Source organism: Diuraphis noxia, unplaced genomic scaffold (assembly GCF_037042655.1).
Source record: "Diuraphis noxia isolate RWA-SAM2 unplaced genomic scaffold, SU_Dnox_SAM2 contig0004, whole genome shotgun sequence".
In the NCBI taxonomy this organism is placed as follows: Eukaryota; Metazoa; Arthropoda; class Insecta; order Hemiptera; family Aphididae; genus Diuraphis; species Diuraphis noxia.
Window position 1 is genome coordinate 32,725,270 of NW_028301714.1, and position 27,262 is coordinate 32,752,531.

The 27,262-nt window shown below is 27.5% G+C and overlaps 1 protein-coding gene and 1 pseudogene across 2 annotated transcripts; one reads left to right on the forward strand and one right to left on the reverse strand.

Annotated features, from left to right (window-relative positions):
• Nucleotides 1–1,418: 1,418 nt before the first annotated feature.
• rl (Mitogen-activated protein kinase rl) lies at nucleotides 1,419–12,143 on the reverse strand. 2 transcript variants are annotated; one of them, XM_015521543.2, is made up of 9 exons: nucleotides 11,921–12,143; nucleotides 11,675–11,817; nucleotides 8,286–8,412; nucleotides 8,110–8,220; nucleotides 7,849–7,983; nucleotides 7,657–7,773; nucleotides 7,418–7,585; nucleotides 7,158–7,346; nucleotides 1,419–4,027 (listed from the first exon to the last, which is right to left on the reverse strand). In XM_015521543.2, the coding sequence occupies exons 2-9, from the start codon at nucleotides 11,800–11,802 to the stop codon at nucleotides 3,917–3,919; spliced, it is 1,086 nt and encodes a 361-aa protein (XP_015377029.1). In that variant the 5' UTR covers nucleotides 11,803–11,817; nucleotides 11,921–12,143; the 3' UTR covers nucleotides 1,419–3,916. The 2 variants fall into 2 exon arrangements, with proteins under 2 accessions (XP_015377029.1, XP_015377030.1); XM_015521544.2 differs by having other exon boundaries at nucleotides 11,675–11,835; nucleotides 11,921–12,117.
• An 8,142-nt stretch (nucleotides 12,144–20,285) lies between these two features.
• On the forward strand, nucleotides 20,286–22,999 carry LOC149055972 (uncharacterized; annotated as a pseudogene).
• Nucleotides 23,000–27,262: the final 4,263 nt, after the last annotated feature.

A 27,262-nucleotide genomic window follows, 5' to 3' on the forward strand; every position in this document is an offset into this window, starting at 1 on the left:
AAAATGTTTAGTAAACTTAACTCCAGTGTTTTGGCAAGAGGATAAATTAATGTTTATTAAATTAATAAATCTATGTTCTTATCATCAAATTTCATGAGAGGTTGAATCATTCTAGTTTCAAATTAAAGAAGATAAATTTGATCTGCTGAGTGAAAATTTGGTATACTACTTACTTGTAAGACAGACAATTTGTTCGTGAAGTATCTTCTTAATAACATTTACTCAATGTCTGTAATATTACCAATATTATATTCAATGGCGGTTATAAGGGGTCCGTGTTTTAAAATAAATTATTATTGAAATTTTATAATAAATTATTGAAAGAAGTATTAATCATGGTACTATTTTTTTGTGTTTCTAATTTATAGAAATAGTATCAGCAATTTGTAAAGTTGTCTTGCGCAATATAATACGGTATAGGTATTTTTAAATAATTGTAGTACATTTTATTAATTTTTGTTAGCATAGTATAGGTATGTACTTACTACGTAATATGTTATTCGGAAAGTCGCATGTCATTGTTTATATATGTATATATATATTATATAATATATATATATATGGCTGCTAGGAATAATCTCAATAATGTAATGGATTTCCCATTCTGATATTACGATAATTTTAAGAGGACGCTACACCCGTGTGTGTTGTCTCCGTCTTACAAGTGCGTAACATTGCAAAAACTGTTTCGCGCGGTAAAGAACCGAGAAAGATACAGTTATAACTAAGAAACGAAATGTTCACCACATAAAAAGGAGAATTTGGTCTGTGCAATATCGTTTTTATTTTTTCGATATCACTTATACAAAAAAAATTCTTATTGTTATATAATACATTAATTTTGTGTTTTTTAAGCATGAATAACTTTTTTTGTAGTTCGGATATCGAAAAAATAAAAACGATATTGCACAGACAAAATTCTCCTTTTTATGTGGTGAAAATTTCGTTTATTTTTCTTAGTTATAACTGTAGCTTTCTCGGTTCTTTCCCGCGCGAAACAATTTTTGCAATGTTACGCACTTGTAAGACGGAGACAACACAATTAACACATGCGGGTCTAGCGTCCTGTTAATATAAATCTAAAAAGTAAAAATATAATAAACGCTGTATACTCATAAACTCACATATATTATTACACGTTTTGCTAAACAAGTCAAAAAAAGACATATGCTTTTATTGTAGATTTTTATTATTAAAATGGTTGATTAACTGTGCATCTGTGACTATACTTTTTTTTATTTAATTGAGAGTACAAGGTGAACCTATTTTGGATTATTTCAAAATATTGGGGAAAAATTACAACGACTCATTTTTGTCCTATGATTTTTTATAATTTCCGCCCCCCCCCCCTTAAAAGTCAGTTATAACCGCCACTGATTATATTACAGGTATTTAATGGATTATAAACTAATAACACATTGTCATTCATCAGTATATTTAATTTAATAAATATAAATTACACAAACATAGGTAAAATATTATTGCCAAATATACTGTTAATACGTAATGACAAAAATATATAATACATATTTTACTCCTCATACATTACTTAACAATCATTCAAGTATCAATTTTATAACAACAATAAAGTTTGAAAAAGCGAACAATAAATAAAATTAATGGAATAATGATTATTTTAAATAATGTAAATGCGATATTATTATGATTTTAATAATTTACATAATCATAAAGTTAAACACAATAATTATATGTAGTTAAAAAACAAAAGAGCACATTTCATAACCAATTCAATTGATTAAAGTTATTTGAGTAAAGGAAAATTCTTTTTTTTACTAGTTGCTAATTAAATATGTAAATTTGTATGTCAATAACAGTTATATTGTGCTCATTTGATAGTAAAATATTTGCACTCACATATAAACACAAATAATTAATATAAATGAAAGTTGTGGTTACTTAAAACTATTTTTATTGCTATTATTTCTAATAAAATTGAATATAATAAAAGTATAAAATATAGTAGACACTCATTATGAAAAATCTTCAAATAATTTTATTTTATTATTTACTGATACTTAAATAGTTTTGCAAAAAAACCCTGCTACATCATCTAATTTTATGTAAGAATGTTTTCATACTAATGGGTAAGTAATTCATCTAATCAAGTACAAAATATTGTAAGGTTTAAAATTTATATTAATGAATTAATATAGGAATAAAAATAACTATTATTTTAGCATTTATACCAATAATTTGTATGTGAACAATTATTTTACATATTAAGATGAATGAATACTACAAATATTTTTTAAAAGTTAATACTTAGAATTGTTCTTAATTTTCTGGCTTTGTACTTAATCTCAAACAAGATTTGTGTTCATAAGCATATTACAAAAAGTAATAATTAGCCCAACGCGCTTTAATTAGTTTTTAAACATTGATCATTAGTAATTTGTATATTAACAATATAAATTGAATAGCATTTGTAAGCTCTAAGACATATAACAAAAGTTATCTAGATTTTTGTTTAATTAATAATAATAATAATAAATTAATAAATATATAAAATGATAGGCCTCTGAGAACACATTAAAATAATCAGTTCGAATCGTCAAAATACAATTTAGTCACTAAATATATACAGAGTGTAACAGAAATAGATGATAAATATAATTTATCTTGTAGTAAATTTTGTTCTGATCAATATTATCTTTTTTTATACAATTAACAATTATTTCCATATAATATCTAAATGAAAAACATTTTATTAAAAACAATTAATAAGAATAAAATTTGTTACTTAATTAGTAAATTACACCTCTCAGTTTTTTCTGTAACTTCCTGTATGTTATAAATATATTGTGATATTTTAATTTTGTAGTCTTGACTAAATAGTAAGTTTTAGAGGTGGTTTAATAACGAATAATTTTACTATCACATATTTACTGAATATTACATTTTCATTATAAAGTTGCAACATTTTTAAAGAAAATTTCTTAAAAAATACAATAAATGTTATTGTTAAATTACAATAAAACTGTTTACAATGAGCAAAACTAATAAATACATGAAAACTGTCAAGTATTAAGCTTGGAAGATATATTGAATTAATAAAAATAAATATACTTATATATTAGACATATAATAGCAAAAATTATATACAAGTTGGTTTCAAAGGAACGTAATCACTCAATTGAACTTTATTAAATGTTTAATCGACTTTATTTTCAAAAATAGGTCACTTACGGTATTAATAGCACAATTTTTAATATTTTTTTGTGAAACAATTAAAGAAAATATTGAATTTTTAACTTTAAAATGTGTGATATCAATATGTTTTAATTATTTACTTCTTAATTAGGCTAACAACACAATTTAATATTCTGTGATGTTTACATTGATTTAATTTCTAAATGACATCTAATAATAAAATATTAATAAATATACTGTATAAGTACCATGAATATTATCACAAATGACAGGGAATGGGAGAAATGGCCGGATGGGACAAAAAAAAATACACTATTTAAATTCTAGCTAAATAATTTTTTTTATCATGCAGCGATTGCATTTAAACGATCACATTAATAATATTAAATATTTCAAAATTAACAATATTTAATTTTGTCACTCAAAAGGAAAATATGCTTTGGCGAAAATACTTTATAAGGCTAATATCTGATTATGTAACAACAAATTTGATTAAAATCAAATAATATAAATTAAATATTAAATTTATAATAATAATAATACATACAATTTAACTACATAATAAGTCGTACTTAATACTAAGATGAATATTTTAAACTTAAGGGTAGGATTATATTATATTGTAAAGAACTGTAAAGAAGCGAGAAATGTATCAAACATTGAAATGCAATAAAAGTTCAAAATTTAGAAGAATAAAAGTTTAAACATTGTAAGGAATTAAAAACATATAGTATCCGTACTTTTCCTACACATTTTGTTTGAAATTCACAGTTTCAGCAAAGATCATTTGTTTTAATGTTTCTCTTGGTAGATCATCTAACTCTGTCGCGAATCTAAATGGTTCTTCTGCAACAGGCTATAAAAGTTAAAAATTAAAAACAATTAAAAAGATAATAAATACAAAATAATACACTCGCTGCATGTATACTTGTTGTGACCCTGAACAGTTGGTCGTTAATAAAAAAAATCTTAAAAATTGAAAATTAATATATCAATCTACAACATAATGACTAACATGTTACTTAAAATATTACTAATGAGAGACGCTAACAAAAAACAAATTGTTTAATAATAACACTGATGAAATAGTAGTGCATTTAATAAGTTATATGACACCAATTTGCATCATACAGCATAAAGAACTAAATGTTAAATGACAACATCTGTCGTCTACACCACGAACCTGTCAAAATAAATTGACAAACAAAAAGTATTTTCCAAATAATTTTAAAAAATTAAAGCACCTAATTCAAAATATAACCAATTCTTAATTTTTCTATAGATAAATTATCTAAAAGATTTAACTACTCTAAAAACAAGAAATAAGAGAAATTAAAAATCAACTATAACAATAATTGGTAATTAATCATCCATTGTTATAAATTAATATTTTGGCTAATCCGATGGATATCCATGATTATGTAAGAAACCACTGAGATCACCATCAAAGGGCAACACATTTGATTTTTACATACAAATATACGATGAATGTATAATAATGCTTAATTTTTTTGTTTATAATAATATATTAATTTTTATTATTTAATTACTTTTCTTACACATAGAACATGTACATTATTACTACTTAATATCAAGTTAAAATAATAATAATATATATATATATATATATATATATATATCATTAACTACAGTTAGGTATACACACATAAATATTAGTAATAGACAGATAATTTCCATTGCAATAGCGGAGTTGGAGGAGACTGAACTATAATATGCTAAAGACTTAATAAGTTATTTTGACTAAAAATTAGGAAAATAAATCATTGTTTAAAGATTAACGAAAAGCTAATGATGGATTAAAAAAATTCAATTACATTAATAATATAATATTTTGTTCAATTTAAAATTAATGAAATTACTTAAATTTAAATTATGCTTTAAGCACAATCATAAACAGTAATAGAAAATTTATCTTTAATACAGTTGTAAAAATTTATAGTAATTTAATAGTTTTCAAAAAATGAAGGGTTTCTTTTCCAAAATGTTTATATTTACTTTTATCCGTGTCTATTTCTTATGAATTAACAATTCATTCATCAATAAATTAATGAAAATTAAGTTTTAATATAATTTATCTAAGTCTCAATTTCTCAATAAAATAATGGTGTGATAAACAAAACAAATTATTTTGCCCTGGATATGTTGGTTGAGAAGTCATATATAAAAAATTAAATCAGCTCTAGGACAATACCATGCGGCAATGAGTGATTAATATCTATTGCCACTAAATATACTATCAATCTTTATTCTTTGTACTCAATCTTATAAGTGTGAGCTAAATTTAACAATATATTATGTATTAAAAAATAAATTTTTTCTCGGCAAGAAACTAATCAAAATAATTGCATTCAAAAATTTGTTATGTAGTTTTTAGATTACTCATGATTCATGAATATTTGTATACACTACTAAAAATATTTTGTACTTTTGTATCAACAATAAATATAATTTTATACAATATGTGTGTTCTTTTTTCTTTTTTAAACCATAATTTATTTATAATTTTTTTATGTAATTTTAATTTAATGTTCAATTTTATACTAATTATTACTACTTACATTCAATGTGTTAAAGAAATGAGAAAATAATTCAAACAAATTAAGAATTATTAACAAAAATAATTACTAATCCGTACGTCAATGGTATATAAAAATTATATGTTCTACCCTTTGATGGTGGAAGAAGCAGAATTAGAACAGCTAATTTTGTTGTTTAAAAACTAACTATACATAGTTAAAGGTATCCCTCTTAGTGATAAATAATATTAAGTACACAAGAGTTCATAAGAGTTCATTAATAAAAAGGTAAAAATATAAGGCATATATGACGAGGGAAATTAAACCCTTGTTCTCTCTCTCCTCCCCAACAAAAATGTCAGGGAGGCAAGTCTTTCTTCTGTAAACTAAAATATGCCACTGTTGATGGCTATGTAAAATAACCTCGTAAATTGATCTTATCTAATCAAATTTTATAAAAGTAATTTAACAGTTGTGATTTGGATCAGATATTATATGTTAAGATTTATATGTTATATATATATATATATATATATATATATATATATATATATATACAGGGTGATTTTTTTATCATGAACCACTCATTATTTCAAAAAGTATCAATGTTTTTTAAAATATTTTTTTACAAAGTTTCATATTGTTAAAAAAACAACGTTTTTATGAAAAAATTATATTTTTTAATATTTTTTATCCTTATAATTTTTTAAGTTTTTTACTTTTTTGAATGGCAACCTACAGTTTTAATTTCATATTCCAAAGCAGAATATTTTTCTAAGTATTTTGATACGTAAAAATCGAATTTTGGACGAGTAGTTCATGAGTTATAAGTATTTAAAGTTTAGACAAGCGGAGTAGTGGACAAACATTTTGCGGGGTAACCCCGTACCACTCCACTCCGCCAATCTAAACTTTAAATACTTATAACTCATAAACTACTCGTCCAAAATTCGACTTTTACGTATCAAAATACTTAGAAAAATATTCTGCTTTGGAATATGAAATTAAAACTCTAGGTTGCCATTCAAAAAAGTAAAAAACTTAAAAAATTATAAGGATAAAAAATATTAAAAAATATAATTTTTTTATAAAAACGTTGTTTTTTTAACAACATGAAACTTTGTAAAAAAATATTTTCAAAAACATTGATACTTTTTGAAATAATGAGTGGTTCATGATAAAAAAATCGCCCTGTATATTAAATAATTATATAAATATATATATATATATATATATATATATATTAAATAATTATATAAATATATATATATATATATATATATATATATATTAAATAATTATATAAATAACATATGGGTAATATTTTGATTATTTTATTTAATGTACAGTGAACTCATCAGTACAAAAATTGTATTTTAGCTTGCAAGGTTTTTCTCTTAGTCATATAAGAAAATAATATGCATAATACTTAAATAAAAAATGTCATACCTCATCAGCAGGGTCATAATACTGTTCAAGATACGGATGTGCCAGAGCTTCTTCGACTGTGATTCTATTATGAGGGTTGAATGTCAGCATTTTATCAAGCAAGTCCAAAGCTTTTGGGTCAGCTGTTGGGTAAAGTTTTGAAAATGCAATTTTTGGTTTGAAAGGTAAGGATTGTAAGTAACTCCGAGCCTATAAAAATGAAAAAAATAAACATTATTTAATCATTTATTTAAGAATTATACAACAAGTTAATTACATACTTTATCATTTATAATACACAACAAATCGACTGCAGTTGGTGAACCAAGTATTCCTAATATATGATTTAACTGGTCTAAGTAATGTTTACCAGGAAATATTGGTCTGTTGGAAAGCATTTCAGCTAAAATACAACCAACTGACCACATATCAATTGATTTAGTGTATCCCTGTAAAATAATTTTAAGTTAAATAATTTTTTCGTTATTTATTTATTTTATTGGTTAAAATAAATATTTACTTTAGAATTCAACATAATTTCAGGAGCACGGTACCACCTTGTGGCCACATATTCTGTAAGAAATCCAGTATGATCATGATCAGGATCTGCAACTCTTGCAAGACCAAAATCACATATCTAAAATAAATAGTTAAAAACATTATCTCAACAAATCCTTGAATAAAATAATTTTAAGATAAACAATATATATACTTTGAGATCACACGTTGTGTTGAGAAGCAGATTACTAGGTTTGAGATCACGGTGGAGGACATTTGCTGAATGTATATATTTAAGCCCTCGGAGAATTTGATAAAGGAAATAACAAATGTGATCATTGCTCAGTCTCTGTAATATGTACAAAATAAATAATCAATTTCATTACTTATAATAATCATAAACTAATAACTTTTCTATAGTACAACAAATATAATTATAAATACTTATATATTACTATTTAATATTTCAATTCACCTGAGTTTTTAAAAGCTTATACAAATCAGTCTCCATCAAGCATTGAACAATATATACGTCTTTCATTTGTTCAATAGTTTCCGCTCGTAAGATATTTCTTATATCAATTATCTATAAATAATAATTTAAAAAATGTAAACAAACAGGTAATCATTGTAAAGATTTATCATACTAACATTTTCATGTTTAAATCTAGTTAATATTTTAATTTCTCGCAATGTCCGTTGACAATATGTTTGATGCTCAAATGGTGAGATTTTTTTTATGGCTACTTTGCAATTTGTCTCATTGTCAAACGCTGATCTGTAAAATTAATTTTAAACATGTGAATTTAATGTATTAACATATTTTTTTAGTAAACAATAAACACTAATTATAAACATTATCTAAATATTTTCATTAAAAACTCAATGAGTTTAACTACAATTATTTTTTTTTTTAATGTTAACAGAGAAGTTTAGTTATCATACAAAATATTTCGCTATTGTATATGTATTACTATAAGAGTATAAATAGCATACATTTAATTGCTAAAAATCTAAAAAAGAAAAATAGCAAATTTATGCTTAACTTTAAAAATATTGAACAACTTATCATCAACATTCTTTCTAGAATGATATTCATTATTAACTTGAAATATTCAGTTTTTTTAAATTTATTTTTGCAATTTATAAACTCAAAGATCCTTAAATATTTTATTAAGAATAAACTCCATTAACAGTGGCAAATAATATAAAAGACAATCACAGTTCGATTTTTATTTTTATTGATAGTTTAACACTAAAATGTTGTTAAGGTAGAGACAAAAAAAGCACTAGAAGTCTGTGCAAACATTAGCTGGAAATTGAGTAATTTATTAAACTATTGTAGTTACCTAATCATGGACTAAATAAAAACTGTTTAATTAATTTATTAATATTTAATAAATATACAAAACCCTCTCAGCTACCTTGTAGATAGGTGGCCCAATATAGTTTAAACCAAATACCAGAAACAATTACATCAAAAGAAACAAACTCATTTTTATAACAGATACAAAAAAGTAATTTAATTTTAATTTTGTTGTTTTATGAAATGTAAAAAAATTTTATGAATATAATTTAAAATTTAAACTGATTCAAAGAATGTATTCATTTTACCCACAAAATTGTATATACTTCCAAACTATTGATGATTGAAAAAATAATTGGTGTTTTATTTTGTAAAATATTGTTTTAAAATCTAAGTTAAAATAAAATATAGTGATCAATAAAAATAAATGATTAAACATTTCAAATTAAGTTATAAACTTATTTCTAAATTAAATATTTTATGAACTTTATTATCTTAGTAAAAAGTTTTGTAAACTTAAATGATTGAAATATAATATGATAAATAAAAAAGAAACAGGGAAGTGGCCTTGCTGTACAGATTTCAAATGTACATACTCATTGAGTAACAGAATAAGTAACCATAATGGATGTGTTAAATTTTAATTCAATGATGAATAATTCCTCACAAAAGTAACTGTGTTCAGTGTTTAAAATAATAGCATGTTTAAAATATGCTAATATAAATATTTGGTGAACATTTTAAATCTTTATAGTTATTAATTTTTGAATTACAAAAAAAAAAAAAAAAACTTTGTCAAAAAAATGATTATGGGTATTTTTTTTCTAATTATTTTGAAAAATATTTAGAAGTTTTTACTTTTAGCCATACAAATTAATTTATAAATATAATTTTCTACGAATAACGCTTCTTTTTAAATCAAATTATGTAGTTGACTACAATTTTTCTTTAATATTAATATATTATTCATAGATAATATAGATGTATGGAACAATTTATTTTAATTTTTAGCGAAGTAACGGGATATGAATCATAAAAGTTTAGAAATCGCTGTTATAAAGTTTTTCAAAATAAAATAAACAATGTTCATAGTATAATTTATTATTATGGGTATATTAAACTGTATTATTATTATATTTTTATATTTATTAATAGTACTTTCTTATATAAAGCAAATATACAAAATAAATACTCAAAAACCTAAATTATTTTTTAATTACCTACTTTCAATGATTAGTAAAACATATTCACAAAAATAAGATCTTATAATGTTTATAAACAAAAACAGTAACTCTATTTGAAACAAACATAATATATCTATTATTTTCAGGTGAAATAATAAAAAATTTATATTAATTTATACGGTAAAGCACGATTGAGCATATACTTTTTTAGCAAGTATTGTATAATATAATATTATATTATAATTCCTAAAAATTCTATGAATCTATAACCATGAATCCATATTTATGATAACAATATATGAAGAAAATTGATATAATATTATAATTTCACGTAAAAAAAATGTCAAGTACTTTAATATAAATTGTGAAATTCACTAATAATTACTATGTAAGTCAGTCCACATTATTGGGAGGGGGGAAGGTCGCCCCCTTCCTTTCCACTACAGGGACGCCTCTGGGTATTTATCAAATTTGAAATAATTATCTACTTTTTTCATAATAATGTAGGTTCTATCATTAATATTTTAAATTAAGGGAATTAAATACCATTAATTTCTTTCTGTTTAATCCACATGACACAGGATGATCTAAGACGTTTTGTTTGCCAAACATACCAATTGATCTAATGAAACAATAAGAATTTTAAAAATAAAATTGAATTTGTAGTCTATACTAATTGATTTTCCCACATTTTGATATCTCTCTAATTCCTAAAAACGTAATATTAAAAAATATTCACGTTTTCATTTTTGCAGAAGACAGAAGTTAACATCACAAAATCAACAATGTAGAAAAGTTAATTTTAAGTAGACTTAATGACAATTCAAATATGTTTTCAACATTTGTATTGCTTGCTTCCTATCGATACATTTAGCAAATAACACGGCTAAAAATCTAAATTGCCCGTGTGTTACACAAAGGCAGAAAATCATGGTACCAAATTTCCATAATAGAAGAAAAATGTTAACTAGTAACATTCAAATGAGGTTAATATTTTATATGAAGGGAAAACATTTTTATCCTCCTTGGTTGTAGTTATAACTACAACTTTCCATAAATCATAAAAAATAATGAAAATATTTAATCTGAAACCTACATCTGTATCTATGACATGGAAAATGTTTATTCTATATAGGTACATAACAAGAAAATTGAATATAAAATATCTCCCCCTAAGCTCTCTTCAATAAACAATATTATGGTGTGTGATATATACTTAAAAGTGCTTCTTCCAGACTTAGGAAACTATTTGATTAGTAAAGAACTAGTAATAAATAAAATATAAATTAATAAGAATTAAATATTATAGAAAAATTTAATATAGTATGTTTAAGAAAATAACTTGTTTTTAATCTAAACCAGGATAACTTAGGTAGTTACAATGTAAATATCTAACTAGTAAAAAGGATAATTAACATGTAAATATTTGAGATAATTTCCAAAAGTATTTGTGCAACTCAATAAATTTCATAGAATAGATATTCACAAGACGGATGCTAGATTTTGACAGGCATTTAAAAAAAAGTTTAATCCTGTTGACTTGTACTTACACGACCATTCCGTAAGCTCCCTCGCCGATGTAAGACAGATTGGTGTACCTCGGACCAACGTCAAATATTTGTCCCCTGACCATCTCTGGGTTTGACTGGCCACCGCCGACAGCATTGTCGGATGACATAATATCCACAGCGCCCTGTGGGCAAATCAACGTCTGCAGTTAGAAGAATAATACATTATGGGACGTCTTACTTGCCCCAGAATTATTGTTAACTGTCAAACCAAAACAGCGAACTCACTTGTAAAGGTAGTATGACGAAAAGCTCGCAGCGCACAAGACGTAAGCTGCTAAAAAGCCAATTTGCTCGTCTGTAAACGTGTGTGTGTGTACTATTTACTATGGGTCTATGTGTGAGCGCGCGCACTACGCTGAACACTCGCGTATGTATGGGAATGGGTGCGAATGCGAATGTGTACGAGTGGGCATGTATAGGTATGCAAGTGTGTGTATATGTGTACGTGTGTGCTTGTATGTTTCAGACGCCTGTGTGTACGTGAATGCGTGTGTGAGCGTGTGTTGATGTGATATCCACGTTTGATTGGACATCAAGAGATAACGCTACTAGGCATTTGACGTCATTCCGAACAATTGGTTCTCAAAATCGTCCGTTACTAGTGATAACGATACGTTTTATGTCCCAAAACATGTTGCTGAATGGATCCGTGATCTACGCATGAAAAAAGTTTGGATCCATGGTCTAATCATTTACTTTTATCAGATTTTTGAACGCCTTATCACGTATTGATATAAGTTGCTAGTTTTTACTAGTTTTAAGTATAATATGATCAATGCCTTAATTCTTTAATTCTTATAGATTTCTTAGCTCTGTAGATAGTTCTTAAATGTTATATAAACGCATGCAGTAACTACATTTGTTAAACTAAACAAAAAATATTTTATATAAGGAATATTATTATTGATACAAAATTTTAATAATATTACTGTTTTTTCTTTTTTGATTCTGAGCGGAATATTACGATAAGTTGTCGAAATTATGCTTCAGTTTTCAACTTTAGTGGCTTTTCTGGATAGAAAGTGAATCTAGATGGGTGCACTTGGGTAGTTAAAATTTGAAAAACGGGTATTTTTATGCAAAATCGGTTTTTGAGAAAATCGATTTTAGATAGGTATTGGTGTAGTTCTAATACAAATTATCGTAGATACATGAAATTTTCACCATATCAATATTGGCACTTTGTATATTTGATAACATTTTCAAAATATATCAAATATTTTTAAGTTAATAGACAATATTACAGTTTTCAATGTTTTTTCGTTTTTTTTTTTTTATATACATAGGTTGGTAGGTTGGTAGGTACCTACATATCAAAAAATGTATTTAAAGTTGGAAATTTGATAAAGTACGTAAAAATTACGAAAATTCGTAATTAATTTTGAGATAGAAATTCATAAAAATTTATCTTTGAAAATCTAATCTTTGTAAATTCAATAAAAGATTTTTCATAAGTTTGTCTATTTTTATCAAATAAAAAATCTCTACCAGATAGTCAAGTTAAATTTTTAAGAGCATTTGAATTTTAAATTGTTTCAACATTGGATATTCACTACATTTCTTTTGTTTACAGATATTATTATTTTATTGTAGAACTGCGAAGAAACTTGAGATTTACACTATATATTATTTATTTCATCAATTCTTATACTTGATCAAATTTTCTAAAAAATTTTAAGTTATTTATAGATATTTGAAATAATGTTGTATATTTTTTATTTTTTATTCTATAAATGTCAATAAAATTATATTCATTGGGTAAAAAATTGACAATTTAATACAAGGTTCCCCATAAGTTGTTATAGGTACCTAATAGCGGATGGAAAATATTAAAAATATATCGACACGTTTATAACAAAATTTATAAAGCGTTTCACTTTTATAACTATAAGGATGAAAATTTAAAACAAAATGTTGCGTAAATAATTAATTCTGCAACAAAAAAATCTAAAAATTATTCCTTGTGAGATCCTTTTGTCTCTCAAACACATAGGCCAATGGAAGATGTTTTTTTCTCTAATCTATATATTTTCTGTAGCAGTGGTGACCAAACGGCCGATTGTGATCGGTGAGTCAGCCGCGATATCTTTATTTCATATTTGTTAGAACTATTATTAATAAATATTTAGGTTAATATAAACGTTCAAATAAAAAATGTTCGACTGAAATGTTAATCAATAATCGGTCACAATATGTTTCATTTTATTTATGCGCTGCATCTAGTATCTACCTATAATCTGCTTTAATGTTAGATATTACTTTCAATGGATTGAATATTCAAATTAAAAATTTAAGCATCTAATAAATGTAAGCTCATTTACTTATATTATTTGAAGAAACTTAAAATAGCATCAATATTATTATTAATAACGTTATGATTTTGTTCAATATCTGAAATACTGAAATGTATATGTGCCCTATATATTATGTTAGTAGTTAGGTAATCTCTTTGTTTGCAAATACTGGTTTTAATATTTTTAACTAGATACTTACCTTTTAAAGTTTCAAGTAATAAATCATAGCATTGATGTGCTATAGCTAAAGTAACATGATACACAGCCACACAAGTGGATGACGAGAAAACTGAGAACTAGAGTGTAAAAAATGTGTGTAATCATGCATGAAATATTATATTGAATAACATTTTATACTAAGTATAGGTACTAAGTAGGTTCATTATTTTGTCAGTATATGTTAAAAATTAAAACATACAAGCAAGAACCAACATAATATTTAAAAAAGAAAATGTATACCTAACCTATTTTGGAAATAACTCAAATATATTAATTTCTTTAATGATTTATTAATAAGTGAACTTATAAACTTTCAAGTTAAAATTATTTGTATGGACAACATCGTGATTACACATTCAAAAATTATCATAACAAAATAAATTTAGGAGAACATGGTGAATATAACAGGTTTAACAATCGTTCAACCTGTGTAATTTTTAATCGGAAAACTAAAATATCCTACCAAAGATAAGACTATAAAGATACTATTTCAGCAACAGTGAAACAATATTTTTAAGTAAAATAGAGCACAGAAAGTATTCAATTGTTTAAGTAAGTTTATCAAATTATGGTTTAGTAAGTTGAATAAATCATTAATTATTTTTTCAATGATATATTATCTGCTCTACCCTATCACATTGTTGACCATAAACGTCTATGAAGTAGGTAACGGAATGCTTTAACACTTTGTGCAGTATTTTTTTAAAACTGTGGTCTGAGATGAATTGAGGTAATAACTGAATACCTAACGCTTAAAGAAATATAATATACCTACGTACTGGATAATATTGTATTTTTGTATTTATGCAGTTAACAAGTGTCTATCTAGTATCTAAGTAATATAATTATCTCATACATAGTAGGTAGGCAGTTATACACGCAGTTCAAATAAAATATTTGCGACCTTGAAACACTGCCACCATGACAACGAGTAGGTGTACTTATTTAATCGTCGGTTCACGCAGGATCAATATGATATCATCGTCGTAGTAATAACGGTAAATCACCCACCTATAAATGACCATTAAAATGTATTTTTTCATTTCTTGCCATACAAATTTTAAGTTACCAACATAAAGGCTGACGCAGAGTCGCAGACTGCAGCAGTTTCGGCTCAATGTCATTTTTCATTGCATACAACCTATGTGGGTACCTACTGGCTACTACATACCTACCGGCTACTATTGTATAACAATTTAACACATCCACTACACTACTACAGATTTTATAGGTACACGTGACAAGTACGATACAAAATAGTGACCTGATTTTAGATTCTGAGTGGTGCGATGAATGTATTGATTTTAGAATGCTTTGTGTGTATTTTTCTTTTTTATGTGTCTGTATGCACGATAAGTAGTCAAAATAATGCTTCGGTTTTCAACTTCAATATCTTCTCCAGTGTGAAAATGAATTAAATTGGTACATATGAGAGGTCAAAATTTAAAATTCCTAGTAGTTTTAAAAAAAGCAAGGAAAATTAAAAATAAAAATTAAAGGAAAACGTTAGATTATTATTAGTTATTAAGATTAATGTTGATCAAAAAATATCTACTCGATCAAAAAACTTGAAATGTAATACAATGTTCATCGTAAGTTTTATTTGTGAAAATCAAAAAAAAAAAAATCGTTAAAATTAAACAAATTCAATTTATTTATGAGCTTATAATAATATATTTATTTTTTCAGAGCAATGTAAATATTATTATACTTATAAAATATGTAATAATTAGCACAATATGAGAAATTCCTGTAGTTAATTCCTATAGAAAATTAGAAAAACAATTTACTAATCACAGAAATTAATGACGCTGCAGTTTATTCGTAAAAGTGTATATTTTAACACGTCATATTATATTAATGATTTATAAATGAATTGAACATTTTTGATTTTATAATATCACCTAAATCAAGCTTTTATATGATAACATGCTTGAACTGGACACAATTTTGATAATTTTTATTCGAATTTTTACGAAGATTTACTTCATCTTAATCCTTATAATGTCTGGATGAATAATTATTAATTTTAACAATTTTCATATTTGCTAATACACTTTTCTATAATATTGCCTAAAAAAATATTATTTATACTGATAGTTCATGGAGTTAAATAAATATTATTATAAGCTCTCAATATAATATTTTATTATTGTTTTCATATTATAGCAGCTCTAATAGTATTATTTTTATGTATTTACTTACTGCAGAATGTGATGACGTCGTAAATGTGACTTTTATTTGTTCAGTGACTATTCAACCTAGATGGATTTTCATACTGGAATTTTCAACCCTGAAAATTTGTAAATTATTTTGAGTTAGATGTTTTTAAAATGTTTGTTTTTTAGCTAAGATTTTAAAATTTAATACAAGGCTCCTAACGTATTGTTACAATAACAACAGTTTAAAAATATTAAAAATACATAGGCACGACTTTAAAATTTGCAGATTATTTCGAAGTTAAAAATATATTATGAGAATAAGAACTAAAAATGTAAAACATGCCCCACGTATAGTTCATACCGTAAACAAAAAATCTAAAAATTATACAAAACACTGTAAAATCAATACATCCGCTCAGAATCTAAAATTATGTATTATTAATTTATCATATAATAACATTTATCAAAATGTATACATATTATATAATATATAATACATTCTAAATAATAAGTTGTACCTAAACGCCTGGCTCGTCTAATATTGGCTGCAGACTTGTTTAAAACCATATCATCTATTTACACATATTTCCATGAAAATGTCCACCATCTCACCTTTAGTGTTCATCTTTATAAATAAAATATAATGTGGATAATTTGTAAATTAGTGACAATTTCTTACAGTTTTAAATTGATACAAGGTTGATATATATATATATATACACCTATAACATGAATTATTCAATACATTTTTATACGACTCATTAGTTTTAAAACTAATATAATTAAAATTAGGAAGGTACTAAATAGTAAATGCTTCGTTGAATATAATTCATTGTTAATTAATTTAGGATATCATATAACCATGAATATTATATTTATCTGTGAAGGACGTCAGAGTTTTTTGTTTTTAATACAAAACCTATTGTGTTACAGGAAAAACTTCAAAAACTCTTACTCTGTATATGTACAGTAGTCTATATAGAATAATGAGGTTTCATTTTTTTTTATTTATTTAAAATGAAGGTAGCATTTTGTAAGTCAGATCAAATCTCGATTTTCAAAATTATAAAAATAGAAACAAAATTATGCATTTTAAAATGCACAATATTTTTATTTTCCAAGCACTATTTAAAATATTTAAAGTGAATTGAAAATTCAGAATTTAATCCGATCCATATAATAAGTTCTCGTCTTTCAGTTAGCTGAATGAGCACCACTGAGTTAGATTGACAGGGATTCTAAAGTACAATCCATATTCTAAAATAGAACAAATTGACTAAAATTTTAAAATTATTCAGCTGTTTGGAGAAATCCAAATACACGGAGATCTATATTGCACATAATATCATTCTTTGCATGATATCACAGCTATAGTATCTTTGGTTTTTGTCATTATGCAATATGCAAACAGTTAAGAAGAAAATATAAGCATGACAAGTACAACGAAAAAACACTGTGTGAGTTATGTATCGGACGACATTAAACACTATGGTACTAATATACTAACAACATTACCGAATACTAACGGACACGTCATAATGATGTTGATAAAAATTTAATTTAGATACCTAATTTGCAATTGCCATTGGAAATTGCTTCGTAGTAATAATAAATATTACATTATACGATAAAAATTTTACCATCCAATATCCTCCTACAATAATAAATGCTGGTTCTTACGATAGTAAGCTACTATAGTAAATTAGTAACTAACAGAGTATAGTCCATATGGCCACCGCGGGTAGGAGCATGCTATATTAATATAATTCCATAAAGCTTTTAATAAATTAAAGATAGGAAATCTTTCTCTCAAAAATGTGTGAATATTATCTATAATCTATGACATTCAAATTAATTTAAATAAACAAAAATATATTCGATTTCCGTGAACCAAAACTAAATTCATATGCAAGCGGCAAGCCATCCTATAAGGAATCAAACAATTTCCCTCTAGAAATCTATGGACATAGTTTGTATTGAAAACCGTTCAGTAGTTTTTAAGTTTATCGAGGGCAAAAAAATAAACATTAATTTTTAAATATATAAGTATTTATAAGATACAAATAATAATATTAAATTTTTATAGACTTAAATAAATTATGAGAATAACTTAATTTTTATCGTAACAATTTATACTGAATAAATAATAATATTTTTAACAGATAACTTTGAAAAATTCTACTCACCTTATTCTTCTGTTAAAATAATACTTTTTCACACACAAAAAAGAAATATTTTGTTAGTACCTAGCTACTTAACTTAAGCTTGAGATCTTGACGCTATAGAGCCAAACCACTATTAATTGCGTCTTAGGTTATAAGTTTATAACTTATAACAGTTATAACATTAAATTATATTATTAATATTTGGAATAAAATATTACTATAATATATTAATATGTAACTATGTATACAAATTCAAATTTGAGGGTGGTTTGAATCTATTTCTAAGTATAATTTGTTCTATAATTTAATTATATGATTATATTTTATTAATATACTTACCTATCTTTGTCATTAGATAATAAGGTAGGTTTCATATTATGAATATCGTATTCAACACTCAATACTAAAATATATTAATAATAGTCTAATCAGCTAATGTAGTATAAAATAAAGTTAAATTTTGCTTTTTAGATTCTGACTACTATCCTACAGGAGCCACAGGATCGATTATAAGTTTGTAGATATACCTACCTAATATAATTTGTTCGGTACCTTTTGAAAGTTGCCCGATGACTAATGTGTCAGAATAAAGGTAAGTTGAAATTCTAATATCTAAAAAAATCTCCCCGTAGAACTTATTAGTTCATAGAGTTCTTCTGGATCTAACAGCGATTCATGAAGACAACCACTGTATATTTAAGTTTATAATTAAATTCTAATAAGAAATAAAATTAAAAATATAATAATTGTAAAATATGTATACTTATGATCTAAGTAATAGAATACACTAAAAACTATTGTAATTATTGATGAGGGGTATTATAAAATTAAATATTAATAACATTGTATAATTGTATAAATTGTTTTATAATAATATAGGTACTTCTTACAAACCTAACTTGTTACCCGGCGTATTGTATAGGCAAAGTAGGTACATTGCTGCAGTGTTCATTATTGTCTATAACTAAATATAACTTAATTGTACATATAATTATTTTTAGCTCATCGCAAGTCAGGTCGGATGGAGTGGAAATTAGAATTTTCCAGATGGCCTGGACCATATCAAAGTCTTGCGGCCAGGTCATTTTAAATTAGGTTTTATTTACAAAATGAGTAAATGTATCAACAGTTCATTTGTAATAAAACATTAAAAACTATGAAATAAATATTGTATTATATATTATTATTTATGTATTTGTGTAACATTTTTAATAGTTTCGTATGAGAATAAGAAAATATCGGATATAAAATGTCTAAATATTATATAAATATAGACATCAAATATAACCAAAATTATATCTCGGCTCGTTGGGTGTTTATTTTTATAATAAAATACCCAAGTAGCAAGTGATTTTGACTACAATCCAGTAGAACCAATTATAACTAAGAAATAATATTGCTGATATGACGCATTGACGATGTGCCTGTTGAATGTTGTATAATAACTGTAGAGCGGGGACGACCGACGAATATAGTAATGTCTAATTGGCAAATTAAATAATAACTAATAATACAACATATATTACATAATATTGACTGTTAGGCAGCTCTCCCACTAGCGCGACGAGATTGATGCGACGCAACTGATGAAACTGGCGATTTTTATCGCGTCCGTTTTTTCAATATCTATAAATAGTACTTCTTCCATACACGAATCATGACTATTATCGCGGCGACTGTGGCGCAAAAAATCACACGCGACTGAATATGTTCAGTTTCGCTGCAACGGTCGTCTGCGACTTTGGTAAATATGACCAAAAAATACGATCCTGTTAACAACATAAAACTTTTTGAAGAAATAGAAAAATACCCTTGTTTTTACAATCATAAATTACCTGACTATTCTAAACGCAATATAACTGATTTGGCATGGGAAAGTGTTGCAAAATCATTAAAGGATAAAGGTATGTTTATCATTGGATAAAATAATAAATGATAAATATTTTATAAGTATATTTTTAGTTTTCGTTTTGAAAAGTACTCATTTTTAATATTAATTTAATTTTTAATTCACTTTATTTCATTGTATAAAATAATATAACTTACCTAACCTATACTTATAACAAAAAAAAAATTTATAATATATGCTAAATATACTATTATTTTATGATGTACAGTAATTTCATTGCCAAGGCAATGCAGATTGTGTTTGAAAAAGTAGTTAGATAATAAGGTAATCTCGGCGGAGCCCGGATGCCGAATTTCTGGTTGGTAAATTGTTATTTTCATTTTCTAATTCAATTCCAATATTCATATTTATTTCAGTTTCCCTATGACGGTTGATAAGCTCTACCTTCTCTGATCCGAATAAAATTATGTAACACACATGTCTTACATACATCGAATTATACTGTTTATTGTTTCTTCATTTACACACAAAATGTATGTACTTAGAACCTTAAATTTACTAGCCATCATTCCAAAAGCACACTCGATTGTTTTTTCTTTCTCTACTTAATCTATAGTTAAAAATTATTTTTTGTTATCCAAGTACTCTTCTTGGATAAGGCCTCATCATGACATAAGAGTAAATGCTTCATCAGAAACAAAATAGTAAAGAAACATTTTTATATCCTCTTCGTCGTGAGGCAATTTGATACCTGTTGGTATATAATCAAGACCATTTATATCTAACCAACGGCCTAAACGACAAGCTCTAAAAACTCCACCGTTACTATTTCTCCCTTCCTGACCAACATCTATTGTTGTAAATATACCATCAGCATTACAACTCACCATAAGCATCAGTAAGTGGTTATAAGTTTATAACTAAAATTCGATGATCTAGATTTCGGAATCTTTTGTATTCTAATTACGTGTTTCCCATCTATAGCACCTATAAATAATTAAACAAAAAAATGTTATTTTTGTCTTAATATACTTTTACATGCTTATTTGTATACGTATTTAAATGGTTTGTGACAATAATATAGTAAACCATAATATAGCCATGTTTTTATTATATTGTATTAAAATTGTATATGCACCTACACAGTTTGGAGAGTTCCACAAATCTTGAAATCTATCAGTTATTGTTTTTCATTTTTCAGCAGTTGGTACTGGAATATATTTTAAACATTTCCATATATTTCTTGTTGTGTCAGCAACGATTTTACTAACAGTATTGTTACCTCTCATCATCTCACAAAATAAAATGCCAAGCCACTAAAATTGCAACCTGAAGCCAAATAGCTGAAAATCATTTTTTAAATATTATGATTTGTATAAATATTTGTATTATTTATTATTAGGGCTCTAAAATATCATCAAAATAAATATGCACTTAAATATACAAAATATGATTTTTAAATTTTAAAGTCAACAACTATATAAAATTTTAATATTAAATATTATGATCTAAATTATTTCAAATAATTTTTGATTTAATGTTATTTTGGCCGTCGACGAAACAATAATATTGATAAAATGATAAATTATTTAAAATATGCGTCTAAAAGTATAAAATGGAAGAAAAATGCCCTAAAAACTAAAAAAAATCGAAATATACATTTATATAAAAAATTTCAAAACTAGCTTTGGCAAAGCATGAAACGTATTTTTTTCGTACCTACTCCGCTATTTTTGTGACTGTGCAAAAAAAATTTTGCAAATGCTACAAGTCCTCTGCCCTATTTATGATAAAATAAATTTCATGACATTTTAGAGCACTAATTATGATATTAATATTAATAACCATATACCTTCGTACAGTATTTTTAAGGAGACAAAAACCACCAAGTGGTTCCGGAAGGAAAAATTCTAAAATATACTATATGACTGAACATATGTAATTTTTTTACCTATATATTGAAGAAGTTAGAAGCGTAGATACTCCTGAAAATCTTCTTTCTCCTCCGAATATTATGGACGATGAATATAACAAAATTGATGAAGTCGAAAACACCTAAAAAAAATACCTTCGAATCAACTGCAGAAAGTTTGAACATGTCTAAAGCTAGTAATGTAGTAAAAGTATTTATTCCAAAATTTTAGAAAAAAAAAGACGAACACTTCAGATGTGGCAGATCAGTGTTTCATTAATTATAATATTATATTAACACGAAAAAACAAAATTCCAAAAAAGAAGAAGATCCTAGAAAACTGTTTCTGTTAAGTATGTTACCTGAAATAAATCTAATGATTGATATCCAAATGAGGAAATTCAAGCATAAAATGTTAGATGTAATAGATGATATTTTGGGAGAATCAAGTACCGGACTAGCTAACCACTTCCAAGCCATTCAACCTATTTATAGCCATTCAACTTATTCGCAAAACTATTATTGCTATACACCAAGTGTATCATCATACTGTTCTGATTCTAGTTCAATGTTAACTTCTCTCATGTTCACACAAAATTCAGAAAACTGTGTGCTAAATTTGAGTAATATTGAACAAGTACAGCAGAGCTATCGAAACACTTGTATACCAATAGATATGCAAAAATACATTACAAGAAAATAATATCGCGTTTCAGTTAAAAGAAAGAATATCCAAAAAATTAATTTATAACATTTAAAAATCAAAATTTTTTTAATGAGTGATTTTATGTCAAAAATTATTTTTAAATTTTGCTGAAGCATTAAAAATTGTATTTTACTTATTTTTTTACTGTTTTTAGATGGCATAACCCATAATATAACATATAATTTTTTAACAGGCTTATAAAAAATATTTAATTCTTACAATATATTTATTTATTACAATTTACAGTTTCTCTGTTGTTTTTGTTAAAGGTATGTCAATGATTTTTGAGTGAAAGTCAATGATTTTTATAATTTCAAACTATTTAAATACAAACAAGGTGGGTATTTCAATATGAAATGGTAAACAGAATGCTTTTAGATAATATTTTAATAATACAAATATTTGAAATATTAACAATTGTATTTGGTATTTTTTTTTTTTCATTAATATGAGTTTGTGTGCCTATTCTGTGATTTTTATCTATAGCGTATATTTCCTTATTTTTAATGCAACGATTTTTAGTACATATTTTAGCGTACATGAATCATGAACTTGATCAACCCTCATGCATATAAATATTATATTACCTATATTGACCAAGTTATACAGAGTGTCCTGCGAGGATTTACCTATTGCGATATATCCCAAAATAATAGATATCAAAATTCTGATTTTGTAATAAGACTCACAGGGATAAGAACTACAATTATTTCATATTTTAATGTTTTGGTAAAAAAGTTAAAAAATGGATTTTTTTATTTAATTATTTCCAAAAAAAATTCACTGTAGCCATTTCGTAGAGTTTATTTTTCTGAAAATATTGACGTTTCAAAATTTTATTTTCGTCAATTTCCTGATTTTTAATTTTAATTTAAGTTTCGAGAAAAATTGTGATTAACACCGTAGTGTTAGCAAACATGTGAAATGTCACGCTACGCGCGTGCTCGTTCGGCCGGCCGAACGATTTCAGTGTGCCTAGTAGAGATGTTGCCCCCCTCTCCCCCACAGGTACGCCACTGGTGATTAATAATTCGCATTCGACAAGTTCTTCGTGACGAACGCCATAAAACACGTTGAAATTGACTATATTCCGACAAAATTATTATTTGTCTGTACATTTTGAAAATGTCGGTCGTAAAAACATGCTTGGGGTCTCGAAATCTGGTTAAAAGGTCGACTAAGTCCTATTGTAGTTTAGGACCGATAAACAAGATGTTATTCAATGAAGGCCTGCGGCTACTTTGAGCGGAAGCATAAAATACGACACGTATTTTGTGTTAGTTAATCGCCATTCGCCGGATGTGGGACGATACGTCGCGTGATACAGAATAAAATAACGTCCCGGAGATGTCGCGACGGACATGTGACCTAGCGATATATATTCCGACATGAACTTAATGGACATTTCACATTTAATGTTTTCAATGGAGAGCTCGTAGCTGGTTTATGTTCGAGCGCATCAAAGCGTCGCACCGTAATTTCTCGGGAACCGACAAATGTTACAGCCGACGGCGGTGCGCGAAACGGCAACGGTACTGAAAATCGACCGCACGGACTGATCACAAAATAATTTTTCGCACTTCTACTCGTCCGTGAACGGTGGTCGCAACCTTCGGCTCCTCAACCTGCCGAAATCGTTTTATTAATCCTTTAATGGAGACATGCTGCAGTCATATAGTGACCGGTACCGATGGGCATGGGTGGGCCTCGCGGTCGGACACCGGACCAATTAGGATCCAACCAAAAACCGAACTTAATTCCGAAGGCTTTATCCACTGACATTTTTCGACCGTCAATCACGCATATACGAGGTGTGTTCAATAAATACCCAGACTAAAATTATTAAAAATTATATTTCAAACTTACAAATTATTTAAATGGATCACCTTCAAAATAGTGTCCTTTAGCATCAATACAATGCTCCCAACGGTCTTGCCACTTTTTGAAACACCTTTGAATTTCCTCTAAAGGTATAGCCTTTAGCTCTTGTGTCGCGTTATGAATAGTTTCATTAACGTCTTCAAATCTGTGGCCTTTGAGGGTACTTTTCAGTCTCGGAAACAAAAAAAAATCACAGGGAGCTAAGTCGGGTGAATATGGTGGATGAGGTACCACTGGTATATTTTTAGATGTCAAAAATTCACGTACGGAAAGTGCAGAATGCGCCGGTGCATTGTCGTGGTGCAAAAACCATGACTTTGATTTCCACGCTTCTGGTCTTTTACGGCGCACTTTGTCTCTTAATCTTTCTAATACTTGTTTATAGAACATTTGATTTATTGTCTGACCTGTAGGTGCAAACTCATAATGAACTAAACCAAAAAAATCAAAAAAAAACTATGAGCATTGCTTTGATGTTTGACCGGACCTGACGACATTTTTTTGGACGAGGTGAATTTGCGGTCTTCAATTGCGATGATTGGACCTTGGTTTCGGGATCATATCCATACACCCATGTTTCATCGCCCGTAATTATTGATTTGATAAAACGTACATCGTACATCGACCAGTGATAAGATATCGATAATGAAAGGTCGGCCAGTGCGACATTAGAGTAAGTACCGAGAGTAACCTTGATCAGGGTAGGTCACTCGTAATAGTGAGCAACACGCCAACACCCACGCGTGTACAGAAATAACAGGTTCGGACACAAACAAAAACTGTACATCGGATAAACCGCTTATCAGGGCTGTCCAACGGGAGCTCCCGTACAAGCACTATCATGTGCGTAAACAGCGCTAATCTGCGACGCGCAATCTGTTATTTTATCAACGCGCGCATTGTTTGCCCCGATTCCTGGTCGGTCGCATAGACATGTGTCTACAATGTAGACTACACATGTTCCAGGTGACATGTAATATTAATAACAAACAAAAAATAAACCTATACCGCCTATAAGCACTGTATGAAACATTTGAAACACTATTTAGATACCAATTAGTATAACGCTACCGAACCATCCACTGAGGTCGGAAATCGCACGCTCTGCTACCAAAAATGTTGTGCCGCGGCCGCTTCTACGAGGTCCGCGGTTATCGGTCTCGACTCGCGTAATGTTGGAACAAAAAGTTACTCACCGGTTGGTATAGACAATCGTACAAGCATATTTTATAGCGGCATGAGCCTAATATTATAATGAATAATAATGATTGGAACGCAAATACAAATCATAAATCGGTGGATCACGAAATATATGAATAATACACAATGTCGTGTATAAGACGCTTCGCCCGTTTGAAGGAGCTTACGATATAAAATAAATTATCAATAACCACAACAGCATTGGTGACTCGGCGGTCAATGGTGACCAGAGAATACGGCTAGGCTGCGTTCCTATGGTCCTCCGCTCTGGTAAGGTGACAACGGCTCGAGATGACGCGCCAGGTGACCATCACGCCTATACCGTGGACGACACACGTATGAAAACAGCAATTATCGGAGAACGACGACGTATGCACCTTATTTCCGTCGGACAATGCTACTGTAATACTGTATAGGTATACGTTAAAGTGTGTGTGAGCGAGGTAACGTTGTTTTCCCTCACGGCACACTATTTTAACGTACGTTGATGTGACGGTGTAACTGTCAGCGGGCACGCAAACACATGTGGTTCGCACGATGGATCGTCGATGTTGACGACAAATTTGATTCGCTTGAGCAAACGTCGAACACAGTCTGTCAAAGACACCAAATAACAAAAAGGCGATCACGCTGGTCAATCGCACTTGACGCGACACATAGGTGGACACGCATTACAATAACGTGACCATAAAAAAGTATAATTTAATATAAAAACAAACATATGACGGCGGACGTGCCGCGGATGACAGGTCCGCAAAGTCCGAACGCGGCAAAGCAATAACAAAACAACCGGTCAGCCGAGTCGGCTACAATGGAGCGACTGCGTTGACAACATTGAGAGGCTGTAGCTCAAACGCTGTGTCCAACGTGATCGTGTTGACAACATACAAACAAAACAGCTTGTATTTCGCCGCATCGGACGCACCGCACTGCGGCGGAACAGCATGGTCAGAATGGAATTCGTTCTCACTCGCCGCACTCGTCGGATTCACGTTGGACACAGCGTAAGCGCAAAGTATATGACCCAAACGCGACCCAAAAGCGCAAAAATAAATAACCCATAATTGTAAAAAAAAATGATTTTTTTATAAGCCGATAAGCGCAAATCAATTTCATAAAAATGTGAATTTTATTAAAATCGTCGATATTATTAATATTTAATTATGCATTTACAGTGAT

Bases quoted from the DNA above. Each gene is read 5' to 3' on its own strand.
- rl (XM_015521543.2), bottom strand. From the start codon at position 11,802: ATGTCATCCGACAATGCTGTCGGCGGTGGCCAGTCAAACCCAGAGATG. The intron at 8,221-8,285 runs GTTAGTATGATA...TATTATTTATAG, and splicing joins CTAGATTTAAACATGAAAAT to ATAATTGATATAAGAAATAT. The intron at 7,586-7,656 runs GTAAATATTTAT...ATTATTTTACAG, and splicing joins AAATTATGTTGAATTCTAAA to GGATACACTAAATCAATTGA.